The 22,596-nt window shown below is 35.8% G+C and overlaps 4 protein-coding genes across 7 annotated transcripts; all 4 read left to right on the plus strand.

Annotated features, from left to right (window-relative positions):
• The first annotated feature begins 2,577 nt into the window (after window positions 1–2,577).
• Window positions 2,578–5,883, plus strand: LOC147281556 (protein NRT1/ PTR FAMILY 5.6-like). The gene is made up of 4 exons (XM_086246581.1): window positions 2,578–2,722; window positions 3,870–4,087; window positions 4,185–4,729; window positions 5,025–5,883. Exons 1-4 carry the CDS (start codon window positions 2,578–2,580, stop codon window positions 5,881–5,883), a joined length of 1,767 nt encoding a protein of 588 aa, XP_086102707.1.
• An 867-nt stretch (window positions 5,884–6,750) lies between these two features.
• Window positions 6,751–7,893, plus strand: LOC147281557 (putative DEAD-box ATP-dependent RNA helicase 33). The gene is made up of 2 exons (XM_086246582.1): window positions 6,751–6,809; window positions 7,248–7,893. Exons 1-2 carry the CDS (start codon window positions 6,751–6,753, stop codon window positions 7,891–7,893), a joined length of 705 nt encoding a protein of 234 aa, XP_086102708.1.
• A 4,733-nt stretch (window positions 7,894–12,626) lies between these two features.
• Window positions 12,627–17,761, plus strand: LOC147281558 (protein NRT1/ PTR FAMILY 5.6-like). 4 transcript variants are annotated; one of them, XM_086247111.1, is made up of 5 exons: window positions 12,627–12,800; window positions 14,028–14,245; window positions 14,343–14,887; window positions 15,171–15,992; window positions 17,716–17,761. In XM_086247111.1, exons 1-5 carry the CDS (start codon window positions 12,656–12,658, stop codon window positions 17,759–17,761), a joined length of 1,776 nt encoding a protein of 591 aa, XP_086103237.1. In that variant the 5' UTR covers window positions 12,627–12,655. The 4 variants fall into 4 exon arrangements, with proteins under 4 accessions (XP_086103237.1, XP_086103234.1, XP_086103236.1 ...); XM_086247108.1 differs by having other exon boundaries at window positions 15,171–15,989; window positions 17,710–17,761; XM_086247110.1 differs by having other exon boundaries at window positions 15,171–15,983; window positions 17,707–17,761.
• A 628-nt stretch (window positions 17,762–18,389) lies between these two features.
• On the plus strand, window positions 18,390–21,149 carry LOC147281559 (uncharacterized). The gene is made up of 2 exons (XM_086247504.1): window positions 18,390–19,662; window positions 20,750–21,149. The coding sequence occupies exon 1, from the start codon at window positions 18,564–18,566 to the stop codon at window positions 19,587–19,589; it is 1,026 nt and encodes a 341-aa protein (XP_086103630.1). The 5' UTR covers window positions 18,390–18,563; the 3' UTR covers window positions 19,590–19,662; window positions 20,750–21,149.
• The last annotated feature ends 1,447 nt before the right edge of the window (window positions 21,150–22,596 follow it).

Below are 22,596 nucleotides of genomic sequence, written 5' to 3' on the forward strand. Positions count from 1 at the left end.
CTTCCATTAAACATGTTTTAATGGGCATCTCTCATAATAAAGTGAGTCTCACATATTATAAATAATATGCATAATGCATGAGTCATGCGTCTTTCTTTTTTGGGTCCGAGACATATCATGTCAGTAGGCATTTTATAGAGTAATAATTTTACGAAAAAAATAATTATGAAAAGGAAGCGACTGGATTCAAACGTTCTTTATAAACTTGAATTGAGAGAAACTGATGATCATCATGAATCAGCAACTCTTCTGATTGACCTTAAATAGTTTAATCACGAGGCTAATTGGTCCATTAGTTGGGAATGTGAGTCTAGATAGTTAAATAATAAATGCAGGTAAAGTGGCCGGCCCATTAACTATGGTCTATTGTGATTTCAGCTACTGTGATGATATCGTGACATTAGCTTTAAAAAAATGGCTTAATTAAATTAACAATGTGATCAATATTATAATTAAGCCGCATTAGTTTCTCCGACACTTGGTCGAGCCATATACATATACTGACCTCATCACCACGTTATAAGTATATTGTGCATCCTGGAAAAATATCCCATATATGATTATTAGAGATAATTAGGTTTAAATTCTTTTAAAAAAATAGCTTTTACAGAAAGGCCAAAAGTATTTTAAAATTTATAAGAAAATCTTTTTAATTCATAATAATTTATAAATTTTTTTTTTTAATTTATAATAAAATCCTTTTAATTTATAAGAATTTTTTTTAATTTATAATAAAGTCTTTTTCTGATTTGAAGGGTATTTCCTTTAATTTAAAGGGTTTTTCTCATTCTAGGGTGTAAAGTTCGTCCAAAATTTTAGAGTTAAAATCTAACATAAAACCATTAAAGAAAACAATAAAAAAATATAATTAAAAATTTCAAATCACTACCGATTTTAATATAATAAAAATTTTTATTTAAATTTAGTAGCGATAAAAGGGGCTACTTAGTGAGAAACCAAAAAATCACAAAAGTAATTAAAATAGTAGGCGTAAAGGGGTGATTTGACGGACCTGATAAACTTTATTGTCGGAGACCCAGGTAATTAAAGGAATCTAACTCATGGCAAAGTGCTCCATTTTCTTTTCTAGTATAATAGGGAAGAAACTCAAAATTAAAACAAATTTACTATATAAAAGTGAAAAATTATACGTGACAATAATATTATCTTAAAAGACTTCATTATATAGATAAACAAGTATATATAATTTATAAATTCAATCCTATTACTATTCCAATAACATTTTTCTTTCTATTTCTCTTATTTTTAAGTTAATTATATTATTTGAGACTAAATTTAAATTTCTACCGTCAAGATTTCTTTATCTTTAAAATGAATAAGGAATTGGGGATATTTTCTTTATCCTTAATCTGTGAGTATTGTTATTTGGATTATATTTACTAATGACTTTGTTGTTATTTCTAGCTGATCATGTTAATTATAGGGGTTTTCAATAAATGATTTTTTTAAAAAAATTTGGGATGAGTTCTAAATGTTCAATTTTATGCTTATATATTGAACATTTCCACAGAAGCTAGGCACTATTAGCGAGCTACTGTAGTGTGTACTAAGTAGCTAGCTTTCTTCGATGAATCAAGTTTGTGTTTAGTAAAATTTGTGGATGCAACCTATGCCAATTAAGGATCATTACTTTATTGATCGACTTTGGAATTTTGGTCCCATCATTGCTGTGGATGCTATTCCTCTCTATGAACCAACAGTGCGGCTTAGTTGGAATGTATACAATAAATTAGAGATAATTACATATTTAGTCTACTTAATTTATAGAGAGTTCAATTTTGGTCCATGATCTTTTTTAAATTCAGTTTTAGTCCGTTAATTGTTTCATTTGTTCAATAAAGGTCCAGATTTGTTATCACAAATTTGTCTCGCCTTTTACCCTATCAAATTTCAGCCAAATTCAACAAACATATATATATTTGTTTTAAAGCCATGCGTCTCCTCTTTACAACCATATAAAGATCAATCACATCGGAGTTCTGAAACTCAAGATAATTGGCCCCAAAATAGGGTACCCGAAACTACCAATTTTTCCTAAAAATTTTTCAAATTTTTTCAAACTTCACCAAATTTCAATTCTCTTTTATTCTAATATTTCAAATTGATTTCTATGACTAAAAAATGATGAAATATAACTTATACTTCAATTATAATGGAAGAAAACACAACAAAAATAATTTAAAACAAATCGTGGACCAAAATTGAACTAAGTATAAAATAAGTAGACCAAATTTATAATTTCCTCCAATAAATTAATATTTTCCTCACTAATAAATAATAATATTCATTTCCTCTTTTCTCAGTTTTTCTAAGCTGAGACTACGTACTTCTCAGTCGTCCTCCTTGGAGAATTTCAAAAAGCCAACACTAAAAAGTGAGTTAAAAAAAAATTTGAAAATCCTCCCCTATATATAGAGCACCAAAGTAAACGCTTTCATACCGACAACCCATACTCTATCATATATATATACAAGATATCCATCTTCTTAGGAATCCCACAAAACCTAGCTTATTGCTTTCTTAATATAACCAGAAATTTCTCAGTGAAGATCATCGATGGAAGTAGAGATAAATGAAGCAAAGTCAAGCAAGCTGGTTGAAGATGAGGAGAAATGGGTTTATGATTCTTCTATGGATCATAAAGGAAATGTTCCTCTCCGAGCTTCAACTGGGGTTTGGAAAGCCTCCCTCTTTATTGTAGGTAAGGAATACTATTATGTCAAATAACCTCGAGATCAAGATTCGGATTCCTTGTGCTCTGTTTGGTTGTTGAGAAAAATCATAAGCGTATTCCATGCTACTTTTCTTGAGCTTTATCTATAATCCATAAATCATCAACTTATTTATTCCATGCATGCTCATGTCATAAGACTCATAACTTGTTCTAAACAAAAACATGATATATATCACAACCTATGTTTTCTCCTACTTAATTAGGTGGAGACATTATGCTCATGCATTAATGCCTCATCAATTATAGGATTAACTTGTATCATATCTTGATATATATGGGCCATGAATATATATATATATATATATATATACATGCAAAGTTGTTTCACGGATAAAGAGTGGTTCATGTTTAAGCAGCAGTCGGGAATCAGGTAGGAGGTTAGAGTGCACGTGGGAGCGAGCTAGGGGCCTCTGCAGCACTAAGCATATTAGAGTGTTCCTTGAAATTGATTCTGGCCAATGGCCACCCCTACCCCATTTACACAAGCAACAAATTAGTGCTGAAAAGCTCACTAGCTAAGTGTTATTAATTGTGCATGCCAACTAATACATACGAAACTCCCAATATATATATTTGAAATTTCTATCATATGTTTACTAATAAATTAAGTGTAAATTTTACGCCACTAAAATAATTATAGATTGTTTGATTTAATATGTATCTTTCATTCTCATTCATTCTAAAATAATTATAGCTACATGGTACTTCTTCACTGTTTATCTCACAAGAGTAGTACGTACTACAATTGTGACCTGTCGTGTCATATCCTCATTTCACCAAAAAAGCCCACCGCCTACTGCAGTTTTAAGTAGGTCAATAAGAGATGCATGATGTAGAGATCAATACAAGAAGACATGGCCAAATATGTATGACATCATTTTCCAAATATATATAATTTTCTTCCATGGCCATATGTATGACATCATTTTCCATAATCGCATTTTATTATAGTAGAGTGCAATATGATGGTGAGGTACTGAGGTGAGTTGTAATACTACTTTTACAGATAAAGAGCACAACATTATATAACCCAAAACATAACCCAATTGATAAATCATAAATGTTTAATTCTTTCCTGCATTTTAACTGTATGTGATATTGCTTGTGTATGCAGCAATTGAGTTCAGTGAGAGGTTGAGTTACTTTGGAATAGCAACTAGCTTAATTATATACCTCACCAAAGTAATTCACGACGACCTCAAGGTCGCAGCTAAAAGTGTCAACTACTGGTCCGGTGTCACCAGATTGATTCCACTTATTGGAGGGTTCATAGCTGATGCATACTTGGGACGCTTCTCAACTGTTATTGTTTCATCCATCATTTACCTCCTGGTAATTATCCCTGTTAGATTTTTCAAACAAATTGGTTATTAATTATTTTGCTCTCAATTTTGAAACCCTATTACTATTTTGTTGTGACAAAAAACAGGGTTTAATTCTTCTATCCATGTCCTGGTTCGTACCAAGCTTAAAGCCATGTGACACTACACCATGTCAGGAACCCAGAAAAATTCATGAAGTGGTCTTCTTCCTTGCCATTTATTTGATCTCTATAGGAACTGGGGGGCACAAGCCCTCTTTGGAGAGCTTTGGAGCCGACCAGTTTGATGATGATCACCCTGAAGAAAGAAAGCAGAAGATGTCCTATTTCAACTGGTGGAACTTTGCCTTCTGCTGTGGGCTTTTACTCGGTGTGACTGTGGTTGTATATGTACAAGACCATGTGAGTTGGGGAGTTGCAGATATTGTTCTCACAGCAGTCATGGCTGTCTCACTGGTTATCTTCCTAGTTGGAAGGCCACATTACCGGTATAGGAGACCAACTGGGAGCCCCTTGACACCAATGATGCAAGTTCTTGTGGCAGCCATTGCTAAGAGACATCTTCCATACCCTTCTGATTCTGCTCAGTTGTATGAAGTTCCCAAGTCGGAGAAGGTCCATGACAGACTTTTGTGTCACACCAACAAGCTCAAGTAAGTCAGTAAACAAGAAAATTTTCTCAATCAGACGGTCTAATATGTTATGGTGTCAGATTTTCAATAAGATGTAAAATCATATCTTACAATTTAACATTGTTACATGTCAATTATCTAGTAAAACATTATATCACATTACATATCTAGTAAAACTCCACATTATCAATGATTTGAATTCACAAACTGTTAGCATATAATTGTCTAATTTATAATAGAACACTCTCCTATATGCTACATCAGAATGAAAGACATGCATGAACATTAATTTTCTGGCATAATGCATGTGTTTCAGATTTCTTGACAAGGCAGCCATCATAAGCACACAAAATTTAGCTGCGGAGCAGAGTCCATGGAGACTTGCAACTGTGACCAAGGTGGAGGAGATGAAACTTGTCCTAAACATGATCCCTATTTGGGTAGCCACCTTACCATTTGGAATCTGTGTAGCACAAGCCTCCACATTCTTCATCAAACAAGGAGCCACCATGAACAGAAAGATCTTCGCCAGCGACTTCGAGATCCCCCCAGCCTCAATTTTCTCCCTTACAGCCATTGGAATGATCGTATCCGTCACATTCTACGAGAAACTCCTAGTCCCAATGCTGAGGAGGACAACCGGAAATGAGCGAGGAATGAACATCCTCCAAAGGATTGGAATCGGAATGCTATTCTCAATTGCTACAATGGTAGTAGCTGCTCTTGTAGAGAAAAAAAGACTAGGAGCTGTTGAAAAAGACCCTCTAAAGGGTTCACATTCCATGAGTGTGTTCTGGTTGGCACCCCAATTTGTGATCATTGGTTTGGGAGATGGGTTCACTCTTGTGGGGTTGCAGGAGTATTTCTATGACCAAGTCCCTGACTCCATGAGAAGCTTAGGCATTGCATTTTACCTCAGTGTGATTGGAGTTGGGAGCTTCCTTAGCAGCCTGTTGATCACAGCCGTTGATCACATCACGGGGAAGAGTGGGAAGAGTTGGTTTGGTAAGGACTTGAACTCTAGTCGGTTGGACAGATTTTACTGGCTGTTGGCATGCATGACTGCAGCAAATTTGTGTTTCTACGTCTTCTTGGCTCGGCGGTACTCGTACAAGAATGTGCAGAAGGTGGCTGTGGCTGATTGCTATGAAGGTGAAGGTGCAAATGGAGCCTAAATGGCATGAAATATTAAATATATATTTATGTACTGCTCAGTTTTTTGTGTGTTACGAGTAATTTAATTGTCCAATTTGAAATTTTAAATATTTCTTAATGAAAGTATTGCATGTATGTCATAATCAATGCGCGCACCTTATATATTAAGGCAGTAAGAGTACAAATTATTGGTTCTTGGTTATTTTATTTGTCTTGGTCGTCTAAACACATTATTGGAGATGTTATAGAACCTAATTGTTTTCCTTAATGGTGTGTTTGGATGGAGAAAAAAAACTTGGAATTTAAACAAAACTCAGCATTTAAGAAATTACATGCTCTAATTTCCTTGTTTGGGTCCATAAATATAGAATTTTGTAAATTCTATGTGGAAAAAAACTTGGGATTTGAAGGCTGTAAATTCCAAGTTTAAATTCCACATAAATTGGTGTCATTTTCAAAATTCTAATTTTTATAAAAATAAAAAAAAAGTCGTGTCTACCAATTACCTTGCCAATTAATTACAATACCACCACCACTACCACCACCACCATCGTCACCACCACTGCCACCACCACCGCCACCTCTGCCGCCACCATCACCACCACAACCATCGACACCACCTTCGCCGCCACCACCACCTCTGCCACTACTACTACCGCTACCGCCGCCACCGTCACCACCACCACCGACACCGCCACCACCACTACCACTGCCGGCTGCCACCACCACCAACACCACCTCCGCCGCTACCACCACAGCCGCCACTATTGCCACCACCGTCGCCGCCACCGTCACCACCATTGACACCGCCACCACCATTGACACCGCCACCGCCACCACCACCACCACCACCGACACTGACACCGCCGCCGCCGCCTCCATCACCAATGCCATCACCACCACCATCGCTGTTGTCGTCGCCACCACCATCACCATCACCGCCAATGTCGCCGTTGCCACCACCTCCAATACCCCAATTTTTGCCACCACCATTTCTCCCACCGCCCGTGGGCCATCACCCCTACTACCATCGTCAACTTACCACAAACATCATTTTTATTGTTGCAACTATCACCATCACTCTTTTATAAAACTATTATAAATTTCGTATTTAAATTTCATTATGATTACATTTATCCAAACAAGAGAATTTACAAATTCTAGAATTTTAAATCACGTCATTTTAAATTCCGTCATTTGTGAATTCCTTAGTAGTTTCAAATTACTTCATCCAAACGCACCATAAGACTTTTTCCCAACTCATTAAATTTATACATTTGAAGTTAAGTGGCAACCGATGGAATCAAATTAGTCCTATAGACTATAGTGATTAGATGCAATAACTCAATGTTTAAATTGAAAATTCCTCAATTAAGACATAAAGAAATCGATCTGGATCACTGTTTCCTTGTCTTGTCTATATTCAAACTCGGAAACTCCATCAGCTTCTCTCATCCTCCAATTCCCTAACATCCCCAACCCCTCTCTTCCTCCACACACAGCTCTCCCACCTCTCCCTCCGATCACAAACCCTAACCCCCAAACCCACAATCATCAGAATGGGCGGCGGACCCAGAACCTTCCCCGGCGGCGTATCAAAGTGGCAGTGGAAACGCATGCAGGCGAAGAAGGCCAAGCAGCTCCTCAAGGCCAGGCTCTGCCGCGAGCGCCAAATCTACGAGATGCGCAAGAGGGCCGAGCTCAAAGCCGCCGTGTCAGAGCTCGAGCGACCCTGGGAGGTCGTCGAGAAAGCTCCCAACTTGTTCTCTATCAGCGCCGACGAGCAGCTCAAGGTGTTGGCTGATAGGTTCCAGAGGCCCGGTGGGTTCGATTTGGGGGCCGAGAGGGACGGCCCTCAGTTGTTTTACACCATGGATGACTTGCCCTCTGCGAGGTTTTTCCCCAAAGGAGTTGTTCATAGTGTAAGACCGTATAAAAGAATTTCTGGGTCTGAGGAATTGGAGGGTTTAGCTTCAGAAGATGGTGGCTTTGGGGCAGTGGAGGAATTGGGTAATGGGTTTAAGACTTGAAGGACGTGTTTATTAAACTGGAATCCAAATATGCAAGAATAATCAGAATGAACAAAAATTGAAATAAACAGGAATCAGAATGAGAATGAATCACAATGAAATAAATTAGAATAAAAGAAAATGAGAAAGGATCAAAATGAATAGAAATCAGAATGAACATGAATTCAAATAAAGTGTTTACTAATTGTTAATAATGAAAATGAAAATAAAGTTAATTTATATAAACATGTTTACTAACTAATAGAAATCATAATAAAAATGAGTTTGAATACCAAAATGGCCTTCTACGACATCAATTATATTTTTTAGAAGCTATTTATTAATCACAATACTTTAAATGATAAATATTCATTTTACTACTATTTATATTTCTATCAACTATTTATTAATCTATTATATTTATTAATCACAATTTTAATATTTTTATTTATTAATATTCACAATTTTAATATTTTTATTTTTTAATCCATCTACTAACTATTTATATTTACAATTTTAATACTTTTTACAATTTATTTCTATCAACTATTTAATATTCACAATTTTTGTAATCCTTTATATTTCTATTAATTTTTTAATCCATTACATTTATTAATCACAATTTTGTAAATAATAAATATTCAAAAAGATGAATATTTACTTAATTATTCATTTTAAATGATAAAATAAAATATATTTTTGACTTTTCTTAAAAAATGTAGGGACATTTTGAACATGAAAATTTCATTATGATTCCCCCTCCCTCATTCCCTCAAAATCAGAAATCTCATTCCTGATTTTTGTGGGCCCCACATGCATTCCTTTTCCCCTCTGAGTTTAGTAAACTAGGGAATGAGAATGATTCTCATTCTCAACTGTTAAGTAAACACATGAATGAGAATGAGAATGAGAATGATTCTCAAATATATGTTAGTAAACACAAGAATAGGAATCATTTTCATTCCCCCATTGTCATTCCCTTTAGGAAAACATGCCCTAAAAGTAATGGGAAAATGAGAGGTAGGTCATGTAGTGAATGCGACAATAAGTCATTCGATTAGATGGGGAGGGTTTGGATCTGAAAAAGTATTTGGAATTGTTGTCTTTTAATGGCCAAAATGGGAAGACGTATAATGGTAAAATGAAGAAGGGGGGGTAGGAGAAAGACTGAGGCTTAGTTTGGGATTGCTGTGAGAAAAAACAACTGTGAAGTAAAACAATTGAGTGTTTGGTAAACTATATTTTCAAAAGTGTTGTGAGTACAAAAAACAATATGAAAGTGTTTGGTAAATTGTAATGTAAAATTGCTGTGGCTATTTATAATTACTAAAATAAGGGTATTATGGATAAAATAAAATTTTCATTGTTGATGTGATTCACTGCAGCTTTCAAAAACACCTACAAACTTACTTTCTATTTTTGCTGTGGGGAGTTGAGAATTGTGGGGCAAAACACTTTTTTATTTTTTTACCAAACACCAAAACTGCTGTGGGTGATTGAGAATTGTCATTCACAGCAGCTTTTGGGTTCTTCACAACAATCCCAAACTGGGCCTGAGTCTTCAAGTGGGTGTTTTTTTTTTTTTTTTAATTTACGGAATATGCCATGCCTCCTTATTAGGTATTCAAATACGTTTTAGAATCACGCCTAGAATCTTGTTGCCATCCCACCTCTCTGATGCCATGCCGTATAATTAGCAAGAATCACTCCTATAATCAAATATGTTTGTTATCCTAAATCTTGTGATTGCAAAAATCACTCCTATAGTAGATGTGAGAATTTATGGGTGACAACATGTCCATTACGGCATCTACAATTGGGAAATTGAAGATGAAATTATGGGTTATAACGTACATCAAATTTTATGGGTTTTGAGGTTTGACACCTACGGTGGAGATTTTTTGGTGCTAGGTTTGACACCTAGGGTGGAGGCTTCATAGTTGTAAGATTGGCACCTGTTTTGTAGGTATGATCTCACATTCTTCTATTTTCTTCCATCTTAGAGAGATTTGATTGTTACTTACAGTTCATGTAAATATAAATACTTAGCAATTGTCAAAATATTATTGTTTAATTATTAAATGAGAATTTATAGATTGACACCTGTTCTGTAAGTATGATCACACATTCTTCTATTTCATTTCATCTTGGAGAGGTTTGATTGTTACATACAATGCTTAGCGATTATCAAAATATTCTTGTTTGTTTGAATGACTTTTGTTCATAAAATACCTATTCACATGGTTTGATAGTCATTTGTTTATTAGTAACTAGGTTTGATAGTCAGAAACTACATATTCACAAGGTTTGAGTGTTGTAAACTATCTTTGTAAAAGGTTTGATCGTAATACATTACCTTTATTCAAAGTTTGTTAGTCATAATCTACCTTTTTCAAGTTTTTTTGGTAGGTTTGTTAGCCACTTTTTTTATTTCTTTTTTATATATATCTATTAAACCTTAGTACTAGTGTTATTAAAAAGAAACTACCTAGTACACAAATGTAAATTTGAAAATGAAAATCAAAAAATCAAAAAATTTAATATTCAACTTCATAAATTAATGGCAATTAATTACAAAATGTTTTCATGACAATACCTTGAAATAAGGCATTAATTGACAAAAACAAAATTTACCTTTTTTCAACACAAATGGTAAAAGCGGAAATCACAAAATGAATTTTTTTTGTAGAAAATAGATAATCATACGTGACAAATTCAAAAATAGATGTATATCAAAAGGATGAGGTAATATCAAATTGGGCTTTATAAATGGGTGTATATCTAATTAACTACAATTATATCTAACGGTAGATAATCTAAATCTTAATTAATAGTGAAAAAATAAATTCGTCAAAATTTAAGAATTAAAAAATAATATCACATACCAATGACATACGACATGCATGTAAAGCAATGACACTTAACCGGCCCTTTGATGGCTTTGACATAAATAATGAAAGAGTCTTCCATGAGACATGCCTTAATGGGGCATCTCTCACAATGAGGTGGGTCCCACAAAGAGAATGACACTTAACTAGTCCTTTGATGGCTTGGACATGAATGATGAGAGAGTCTTCTATTAGACATGTCTTAGACTTAATTTGAGATTGCTGTGAGAAAAAATAGCTGTGAAGTAAAACGGTTGTGAAGTAAAGTCATCTGTGAAGTAAAACAGTTGAGTGTTTGGTAAACTATATTTTCAAAAGTATTGTGAGTACAAAAAGAAGTATGAAGATATTTGGTAAATTGTAATGTAAAACTGCTGTAACTATTTATAATTACTAAAATGAGGGTATTATGGGTAAAATAAATTTTTCATTGTTACTGTGATTCACTGCAGCTTTCTAAAGCATCTATAAACTTGCTTTCTATTTTTGCTGTGGGGAGTTGAGAATTGTGGAGTAAAGCACTTTTTCATTTTTTTACCAAACACCAAAACTGCTGTGGGTGATTGAGAATTGTCATCCACAGCAGCTTTTGGGTCCTCCACAACAATCTCAAACGGGGCCTTAATGCGGCATCTCTCACAATGAAGTGAGTCTCACATATTATAAATAATATGCATAATATTATAAATAATATTATAAAGGAAGCGACTGGATTCAAACTTTCTTTATAAACTTGAATTGAGAGAAACTGATGATCATCATGAATCAGCAAGGCCAAAGAATTTGGTTAGAATTGCAGCAACTCTTCTGATTGACCTTAAATAGTTTAATCATGAGGCTAATCGGTCCATTAGTTGGGAATGTGAGTCTAGCTAGTTAAATAATAAATGCAGGGAAAGTGGCCCATTAACTATGGTCTATTGTGTTTGGCCAAAAAAAAAATCTGGTCTATTGTGATTTCAACTACTGATATCGATCGTGACATTAGCTTTAAAAAAATGGATAAATTAACAATGGGATCAATATTATAATTAAGCCGCGTTAGTTTCTCCTACACCTGGTCGAGCCATACAATGCAGTAATGCACTGACCTCATCACCACGTTATAAGTATATTGTGCATCCTGGAAAAATATCCCATATATGATTATAAGTACTATTGCAAAATTTTGTTTAAATTTGGTAGTGAGGAACCAATAAATCACAAAAGTAATTAAAATAGTAGGCGTAAAACAAACTTTATTGTTGGAGACCCAGGTAATTAAAGGAATCTAACTCAGGGTAAAGTGCTCCATTTTCTTTTCTAGTATAATAGGGAAGAAACTCAAAATTAAAACAAATTTACTATATAAAAGTGAAAAATTATACGTGACAATAATATTATCTTAAAAGACTTCATTATATGGATAAACAAGTATATATAATTTATAAGTTCAATACTATTACTATTCCAATAACATTTTTCCTTCTATTTCTCTTATTTTTAAGTTAATTATATTATTTGAGACTATATTTAAATTTTTACCTTCAAGATTTCTTTATCTTTAAAATAAATAAGGAATTGAAGATATTTTCTTTATCCTTAACCTGTGAGTATTGTTATTTGGATTATAAATACTAATGACTTTGTTGTCGTTTCTAGCTGATCATGTTAATTAGAGGGGTTTTCAATAAATGATTTGGAATGTATACAATAAATTAATATTTTCCTCACTAATAATATATAGAGCACCAAAGTAAACGCTTTCATACCGACAACCCATACTCTATCATATATATATATATATATATATATATATATATATACAAGATATCCATCTTATTAGGAATCCCACAAAGCCTAGCTTATTGCTTTCTTAATATATAATACCAGAAATTTCTCAGTGAAGATCATCGATGGAAGTAGAGATAAAGGAAGCAGAGTCAAGCAAGCTGGTTGAAGATGAGGAGAAGTGGGTTTATGATTCTTCTATGGATCATAAAGGAAATGTTCCTCTCCGAGCTTCAACTGGGGTTTGGAAAGCCTCCCTCTTTATTGTAGGTAAGGAATACTATTATGTCAAATAACCTCGAGATCAAGATTCGGATTCCTTGTGCTCTGTTTGGTTGTTGAGAAAAATCGTAAGCGTATTCCATGCTACTTTTCTTGAGCTTTATCTATAATCCATAAATCATCAACTTATTTATTCCATGCATGCTCATGTCATAACTTGTTCTAAACAAGAACATGATATATATCACAACCTATGTTTTCTCCTACTTAAATAGTTGGAGTCTTGGAGACATTATGTTCATGCATTAATGCCTCATCAATTATAGGATTAACTTGTATCATATCTTGATAATATGGGCCATGAATATATATATATATATACATGCAAAGATGTTTCACGGATAAAGAGTGGTTCATGTTTGAGAAGCAGTCGCGGGAATCAGGTAGGAGGTTAGAGTGCACGTGGGAGCTAGGGGCCTCTGCAGCACTTAGCATATGAGAGTGTTCCTTGAAATTGATTCTGGCCAATGGCCACCCCTACCCCATTTACACAAGCAACAAATTAGTGCCGAAAAGCTCACTAGCTAAGTGTTATTAATTGTGCATGCCAACTAATACATACGAAACTCCCAATATATATATTTGAAATTTCTATCGTATGTTTACTAATAAATGAAGTGTAAATTTCACACCACTAAAATAATTATAGATTGTTTGATTCAATATGTATCTTTCATTCTCATTCATGTAGTCTAGCTACATGGTACTTCTTCACTGTTTATCTCACAAGAGTAGTACTACAATTGTGATCTGTCGTGTCATATCCTCATTTCACCAAAAAAGCCCACCGCCCACTGCAGTTTTAAGTAGGTCAACAGGAGACGCATAATGTAGAGATCAATACAAGAAGACATGGCGTGGTCAACCGAAATAACTTAAACTATGTGTTCTTATTGTTGGCTACGAAATTCATAGGGGTAAAGTAGATCAGACAAGATTTTCGAAGGACCATACGTAAAGTGGTCCGAGGCCACATATATATAATTTTCTTCCACTTTTGAATGGCCATATCTATGACATCATTTTCCATAATCGCATTTTATTATAGTAGAGTACAATATGATGGTGAGGTACGTACTGAGGTGAGTATGTAATACTACTTTTACAGATAAAGAGCACAACATTATATGACCCAAACATAACCCAATTGATAAATCATAAATGTTTAATTCTTTCCTGCATTTTAACTGTATGTGATTTTGCTTGTGTATGCAGCAATTGAGTTCAGTGAGAGGTTGAGTTACTTTGGAATAGCAACTAGCTTAATTATATACCTCACCAAAGTAATTCACGACGACCTCAAGGTCGCAGCTAAAAGTGTCAACTACTGGTCCGGTGTCACCACATTGATTCCACTTATTGGAGGGTTCATAGCTGATGCATACTTGGGACGCTTCTCAACAGTTCTTGTTTCATCCAGCATTTACCTCCTGGTAATTATCCCTGTTAGATTTTTCAAACAAATTGGTTATTAATTATTTTGCTCTCAATTTTGAAACCCTATTACTATTTTGTTGTGACAAAAAACAGGGTTTAATTCTTCTATCCATGTCCTGGTTCGTACCAAGCTTAAAGCCATGTGACACTACACCATGTCAAGAACCCAGAAAAATTCATGAAGTGGTCTTCTTCCTTGCCATTTATTTGATCTCTATAGGAACTGGGGGGCACAAGCCCTCTTTGGAGAGCTTTGGAGCCGACCAGTTTGATGATGATCACCCTGAAGAAAGAAAGCAGAAGATGTCCTATTTCAACTGGTGGAACTTTGCCCTCTGCTGTGGGCTTTTACTCGGTGTGACTGTGGTTGTATATGTACAAGACCATGTGAGTTGGGGAGTTGCAGATATTGTTCTCACAGTAGTCATGGCTGTCTCACTGGTTATCTTCCTAGTTGGAAGGCCACATTACCGGTATAGGAGACCAACTGGGAGCCCCTTCACATCAATGATGCAAGTTCTTGTGGCAGCCATTGCTAAGAGACATCTTCCATACCCTTCTGATTCTGCTCAGTTGTATGAAGTTCCCAAGTCGGAGAAGGTCCATGACAGACTTTTGTGTCACACCAAGAAGCTCAAGTAAGTCAGTAAACAGAAAAATTTTCTCAATCAGACACTCTAATATGTTATATTGTCAGATTGTCAATAAGATGTAAAATCATGTCTTACAATTTAACATCGTTAAATTGTCTATTATCTATTAAAACATTATATCACAGTAATTATATATGTAGTAAAACTCCACATTATGTTAGCATATAATTGTCTAATAAGAGACACTCTCCGGACTATATGCATGCTACATCATAATTAATGAAAGACACATGAACATTAATTTTCTGGCATAATGCATGCGTTTCAGATTTCTTGACAAGGCAGCCATCATAAGCACACAAAATTTAGCTGAGGAGCAGAGTCCATGGAGACTTGCAACTGTGACCAAGGTGGAGGAGATGAAACTTGTCCTAAATATGATCCCCATTTGGGTAGCCACCTTACCATTTGGAATCTGTGTAGCACAAACCTCCACATTCTTCATCAAACAAGGAACCACCATGAACAGAAAGATCTTCGCCAGCAACTTCGAGATCCCCCCAGCTTCAATTTTCTCCTTTGCAGCCATAGGAATGATCATATCCGTCACATTCTACGAGAAACTCCTAGTCCCAATGCTGAGGAGGACAACCGAAAACGAGCGAGGAATGAACATCCTCCAAAGGATTGGAATTGGAATGCTATTCTCAATTCTTACGATGGTAGTAGCTGCTCTTGTAGAGAAAAAAAGACTAGGAGCTGTTGAAAAAGACCCTCTAAAGGATTCACATTCCATGAGTGTGTTCTGGTTGGCACCCCAATTTGTGATCATTGGTTTGGGAGATGGGTTCACTCTTGTGGGGTTGCAGGAGTATTTCTATGACCAAGTCCCTGACTCCATGAGAAGCTTAGGCATTGCATTTTACCTCAGTGTAATTGGAGCTGGGAGCTTCCTTAGCAGCCTGTTGATCACAGCCGTTGATCACATCACGGGGAAGAGTGGGAAGAGTTGGTTTGGTAAGGACTTGAACTCTAGTCGGTTGGACTGGTTTTACTGGCTGTTGACATGCATGACTGCAGCAAATTTGTGTGTCTACGTCTTCTTGGCTCGGCGGTACTCGTACAAGAATGTGCAGAAGGTGGCTGTTGTTAGAGTTGAGAACAAATAACGCGGGTTGAACTCAAGATGTGGGCACTTGGGCTCTAATAACTTCAAATGTACCCGGCCTTTCTTTTGGTTTTAACTGCAGAATTCAAAATGTTAAGACATATCTTTTCTTTTTGAATTTTGAAACTTAAAACTGCTTGATGTCTCTCTTTGAAAGGTTACAATATCTATTTTATAAGTACCAAGTCCTAACCAAATTAATAACAGCGATCTTTCATCAGATTTATTACATAAACTTTCTTGTTCATACTACATACTTAATTGGAGAGGAGCACATCCAAGTTCGCTAGAAATCAAAGATCCTGTGCTGGGTCTTTGATTTATAGATAGTTGAATCATGGGAGATAGATGCCTATTGAACTTCAAGCACAGAGAAGGGGCGAAATTCTGTCTTTAGGACATTGCCAAGTTTGCAAGCCTCTATCTACATATAAAGTCAGTTCTTTGTTTTATTCACTACTATTATTCATTTGTAGATTAAGTTTTGTTTTGTTGTTTATCGTAAGTTATTTATTTTATTAATAGTGTGATCATGAAATTATCACTTATGACATGTTTGGTACACCGTATTAGATTCTGGATATGAGTAAATAGTCAATGTCACTTGTTTGGTGTGAACTTGTATAATTTAATTACCTGACTATGTAAGCCAGACTGGACTTTTAATACTCTCCTTATCTGACTAACTAATACAACCCACACACCCATGATTAAATAATACATGCTTAATTATAAAGACTTGGGAAAACAAAAAAACGCTTTCTACGTGAAAACCCATCTAATTTAGATTTTATTACATTTTTGTGGGAAATAGGTTATAATTTTTTCTTTAAAGTTTTGCTTGGGCGGTGTTTTTCTTCAAATAGGGTTTTGTTTATCTTGTTTAGAGTTTTTTTTTCAAAGTTGCAGACAATTATGAGAAAACTTTGGTTGGTATTGTTGAAGTTGGGATTCTTTAAAGTTCTCAATGCTAGGTCGATGACAATCATTGATTTTCTTCGATAAAATCCTTGGTGGGCTGTTTAGATTGTGTTAAATTTGCAAACTTTGGTGGTGGGTTTGTGGTAGTTTGGGGTTTTATCGAGGCTTAAGATATAAAAATCTGAAATTTTCTAGTTCGGTGCAGGTTATCTTGGAAAAGGGGCTGAATTCATTTGTTTTGCGGTGTTCATGTAAACTTTTGGGTTTAGAAATCACTGTATATGAATAAGGTGGTACTGGCTGTTTGTTGTGTTCCTTGGACTTTGTGGTGGAGAATCATTATTTTTGGGATAAGTTGAGTTCTAGCATCACTAAAGATGTGGTTCACCAAGGCAGGCTTTTGGTTCATATTGCTGAGAATGGGCACTTTTTTGAGCTCGATTGTAAAGAAACCACACCGGTTGAGGCGGTTATGCGGTATATTGAATTGGTGGTTAGTATTAGTTTCAGTGACCAGTTGTGTTGTTCTGTCTTATATGAATTTCAATTTCCACTAAGTTATCAAATAATTAAACAAATAGTCTAATCCGCTGCTATTCGACAAAGCACCAAACACAGTATAGCTTAGTCAGACTATTTATCTGGAACATTACCAAACGCCTAATAATATTATAGATAAACAGTCAGTACTCTCCGAAACAAATTAATACTATATAGTAGAAATTAGTCAGTACAATCCGACGTACCAAACGAGCTCTTACTAATTTTCTTTAACGGCTGTGGCTGATTGTTATGAAGGTGAAGGTGAAAATGGAGCCTCAATGTCATGAAATATTAAATATATATTTATGTAATGCTCAGTTTTTTGTGTGTTAAGAATAATTTAATTGTCCAATTTGAAGTACTTTAGGTTGTGAAATCGTGCTTGGAATTAATTTGTAAAGTCGTGCATTTCAGTATTTCTTAACGAGAGTATTGCATCTATGTCATAATCAATGCGCGCACCTTATATATTAAGGGCACCTTACATATTAAGGCAGTAAGAGTACAAATTATTGGTGCTTGGTTATTTTATTTGTCTTGGTCATCCAAACACTTGGAGATGTTATAGAACCCAATTATTTTCCTTAAGACTTTTTTCCGACTCATTAAATTTGTGCATTTGAAGTTAAGTGGCAACCCATGGAATCAAATTAGTCCTATAGACTATAGTGATTAGATGCAATAACTCAAGGTTTAAATTGAAAATTCCTCAATTAAGACATAAAGAAATCAATCTGGATCACTGTTTCCTTGTCTTATCTATATTCAATACGGAGTCCTACCAAGTTGATTAGGTGATCTTAAGAGAGAGAGAGACGTAAAGGGTCCTGGGCTGTGTGCTTGATCCTGGGCCTATGAATCGGCCCACGGACTTAAGCTTTTGTGTTGATGGGCCGGGTGTGAACGAGGTTCAAAGTCATTCCTTCGGCTCCGTACTCCCTCATCCAATTCCATGGTAAGAGGTCAACAGCCACAAACTCGGAAAGTCCACAGTGCTTCTTCTTCTTCTTCGTGCATTCTCTGCAAAACGGTAATTCCGTTCTATCCACTCCTCCAATTTCTCAGCCTACCCCACAATCCCTCCTCAAAATGTCAATCTTCCAAACCCAACCCCATCAGCTTCTCTCATCCTCCAATTCCCTAACATCCCCAACCCCTCTCTTCCTCCACACACAGCTCTCCCACCTCTCCCTCCAATCACAAACCCTAACCCCCAAACCCACAATCATCCGAATGGGCGGCGGACCCAGAACCTTCCCCGGCGGCGTATCAAAGTGGCAGTGGAAACACATGCAGGCGAAGAAGGCCAAGCAGCTCCTCAAGGCCAGGCTCTGCCGCGAGCGCCAAATCTACGAGATGCGCAAGAGGGCCGAGCTCAAAGCCGCCGTGTCAGAGCTCGAGCGGCCCTGGGAGGTCGTCGAGAAAGCTCCCAACTTGTTCTCTATCAGCGCCGACGAGCAGCTCAAGGTGTTGGCTGATAGGTTCCAGAGGCCCGGTGGGTTCGATTTGTGGACCGAGAGGGACGGCCCGCAGTTGTTTCACACCATGGATGACTTGCCCTCTGCGAGGTTTTTCCCCAAAGGAGTTGTTCATAGTGTAAGACCGTATAAAAGAATTTCTGGGTCTGAGGAAATGGAGGGTTTAGCTTCAGAAGATGGTGGGTTTGGGGCAGTGGAGGAATTGGGTAATGGGTTTAAGAGTAATGGGAAAGTGGGAGGTGGGTCATGTAGTGAATGGGAGAGTGAGTCCTTGGGTGCAGAGCGCTTAGATGGGGAGGGTTTGGATCTGAAAAAGTCTTCGGAATTGTTGAGTTTGAATGGCCAAAATGGGAAGAAGTATAATGGTAAAATGAAGAAGAAGGGGGGTAGGAGAAAGACTGAGTCTTCAAGTGGGTTTAATTCTGGACAAGTTGGTTTTGATAGGAAACAGAGAGGACAGAGTCCCACAATGCGCGGTGGCGAAAGTCGGCAAAGTAGGGGCAATGGTTCATTGAAATTGAATGGTTCAGAGTCTGATGTTTTTGATATGAGCTTGCAGCAAGATGGAAGACATGAATTTCAAGCATCTGACAAGAGCAATTCACTAAGAATTAAGAGAATATCAACTGGACGATAGGAAGTGATCATGTGTTTGATGAAGGATCATGATTTAGGATAACGTCGGGCAAAGAGCATCACTCTCCCAAAATGTATGTGTAATTATATTCTGTAGCTATTGTATGCTGAAATAGTTGAATGAAAATTTAATTTTAATGGAAGTGTATATAACAATACCTTATGAGCTACTTGATTATAATGTGCAATGAGTGTATTATATACACCTGTCACATAATTTTGTTGATATTTGCTTATACACTAAATGATATATTGGAAATCCTATGATGTGCCAAATACTTGAAATTTAAGCCAGAAACTGAACTTTAGATTTAGCCTTGAATCACTCTATCAAATAGGATAAATTTCTCTTGATAAATGATGCTTATTTTGTACTTGATAAATTGATGTGGGTACTCCGTTTGCATAATTGGCAAAGCTACCACCCGCCCATACACATCAGACATACTATGGATGTGTGTATTTTCCTCTTTAGACTGCATGACGTGTATGTCAAGAACAAACTGAGAATTAGGTGTTGGTTTGATTATGCCCACTTCTTCAGCTAGGGAACAGTTTTTGACATGGGTATGAATAGGCTTCTCATGATTTTGGGCCACCCCATTTCTTTTTGCTTATTATTTTTCGCTTATCGACTGCCCTTATAGAGAATGTAGTGGATGTTGATTTGATCGATCACTTTACTTGATAGAGCCATTTTGGAACTGATCATCTGCAGCAAGGGGCTATTGTTGGTTGTCTAGTGGAGTGGAGGTGGGTAGTGCATGTAGGTATTTGAAGAATGATGTAGCTAGAATTGCTGACTCAGTGACCATCCATATGGTCAAAGATTCAAGACCTATGCTGGTGGTGGCGGTGGTCATGCATGTATAACTTTAGTTTTGCCGTGCAAGTTAAATTGAGCTATTAACTTTTTCCACGATCTTCTGTAAATTCGTAATTTATTTGAATGGGCACCCTATCCATTCCTGGCTTTCCTACATTATGCTAGTGAATTTAAAAATGTCTTAATCATATCCCTCATTTTTTTTGTGGATCACAATTGCATTTGGGAAAGGGGATTTTATGTATAGGCCCTAAATCTATCTTTGAGAATGATTCCCTCTTTGTTATCCTTATTGAAAGCTTGATTTGAGTTTATGTATTGCATCTACCTTGCAGGTCATAAAGCTTGGAAAAGTTGTCTATATTATCATCTGATGGTCCTTTTTGTGGAATTATTTGCTGTCACATTTTAAATGGTAGTTGATTCAATTCTGTCTTAGTAGTCATCCACACAGATTGTTCCTTGCTCAACCCCACACCTCATACTTCAACCATGGACTGATATAAAAGTTAAGTCTGAGCACGATACATCTATTTTTATCATGAGGATCATCCTTATCCATCTTGATCTGTACATTCTACGTCAGTCACAATCCCTATTTTCAGGGAATATTAGGTTTTGCCCCACTCTGAAGCTGATACCTCTTATCTCTCTGTCTAATCTTGAAGATCTGAAATCTCCTTAACCACCTTGCACCCAGTTTTGATTTAACAAAGGCCAGATTTACCAATCATGTGTAGAAGCACTATAAGCTCCTTTTTGCACAGTCAATCTTCATGCTTGCTAAGCCTCTGACCTCCACACATTTTTCTCTAAAGCACAATAGGTTGGTTTAGTGGGTTGTTGCAGTCATTTCTTCGTATCACTCAAATCCGTCTTTAGTGGATTCTATCTTTGTTTATGAAAGTTCTGTAATCATTAATATCAAGGTCGGTACTTTCTTTTAATGGAAGACTTAAGGGCTAGATTAGCTGGCTGACTTTTGGTGTTTAGTTTGTACTTTGTAGATAAGAAATTGACTTAACTGATACGTATGCTCTTGCCCTTTGACCTTAACTTTTCTTCTTTTCTATACGTCTCTGCTTTCTCAAACATAGAGTTGTTCAGATAAATTTCAAATGAAACTGAAATGAGCCAACATAAACTGTTAAAATGCTTGTTTTACTATGAGTAACTTCATTTGATGATTGTTTAGGCCAAAAAACAAAAACCAAAAGAGAAATGACAAATTGTCAGAAGCAGGGACGGATTCATAAATTAGAATTTGGGGGGGGGGGGGGGGGGGGCTAAAAAAATTTCGGGCTAAAAAAATTTCGATGGTACGAGAAAATTTCATTAATAAACATAAAAGATACACTTAGTAAGGGCGGACATAGTCCTAAGTGCATTATAAGCTTTTCGAACATTATCATGTTCATTAATAGAATACTTTCATATTGCTTGACATAATCTTAATTCACATTCAAGAGCGCGCACTAGTAGTAATCTCAATATTTGGATCCAACTCAACTCTTTGAGTCTCAACTCCTGTACTTTGAGATTCGACTCTTTGAGACTCAAAATCACAAATTAGTGTAGATGAAGAAGGGTCGTTTGTCTTCTTAAAATAAGAAGAATACTTATTCTTCTCTTCGAAATTTGTGGATGATCCAACATTATAAACTAGAACATATTGGTAATATATTATAAACATGATATGTAAGGATATTTTATAAAACAAAATCACACAATAGCAACCTATATATTTTTCTAGCAATATGCAACTAGAATTTAATATTAAAATTTAGAGCTTACTTGGTTTCGAAACTTGCAATTTCAATAATTGAGATCGAGCTTAAAAGCAATCTCATATTCCCACATCAACAAATTACACGAGTTTTCCTTGAGTTCTTGAACAATTTAGATAATCAAATATTAATTATTATTTAATTTTACAAACATTTAAGAGTAAATTACAAACATTTAAGAGCGCGCACTAGTAGTAATCTCAATATTTGGATCCAACTCAACTCTTTGAGTCTCAACTCCTTCACTTTAAGATTCGACTCTTTGAGACTCAAAATCACAAATTAGTGTAGATGAAGAATGGTCATTTGTCTTCTTAAAATAAGAAAGAATACTTATTCTTCTCTTCGAAATTTGTGGATGATCCAACATTATAAACTAGAACATATTGGTAATA

The sequence above is a fragment of the Dryas octopetala genome, chromosome 6 (assembly GCF_963921425.1).
Source record: "Dryas octopetala chromosome 6, drDryOcto1.1, whole genome shotgun sequence".
Taxonomy (NCBI): Eukaryota; Viridiplantae; Streptophyta; class Magnoliopsida; order Rosales; family Rosaceae; genus Dryas; species Dryas octopetala.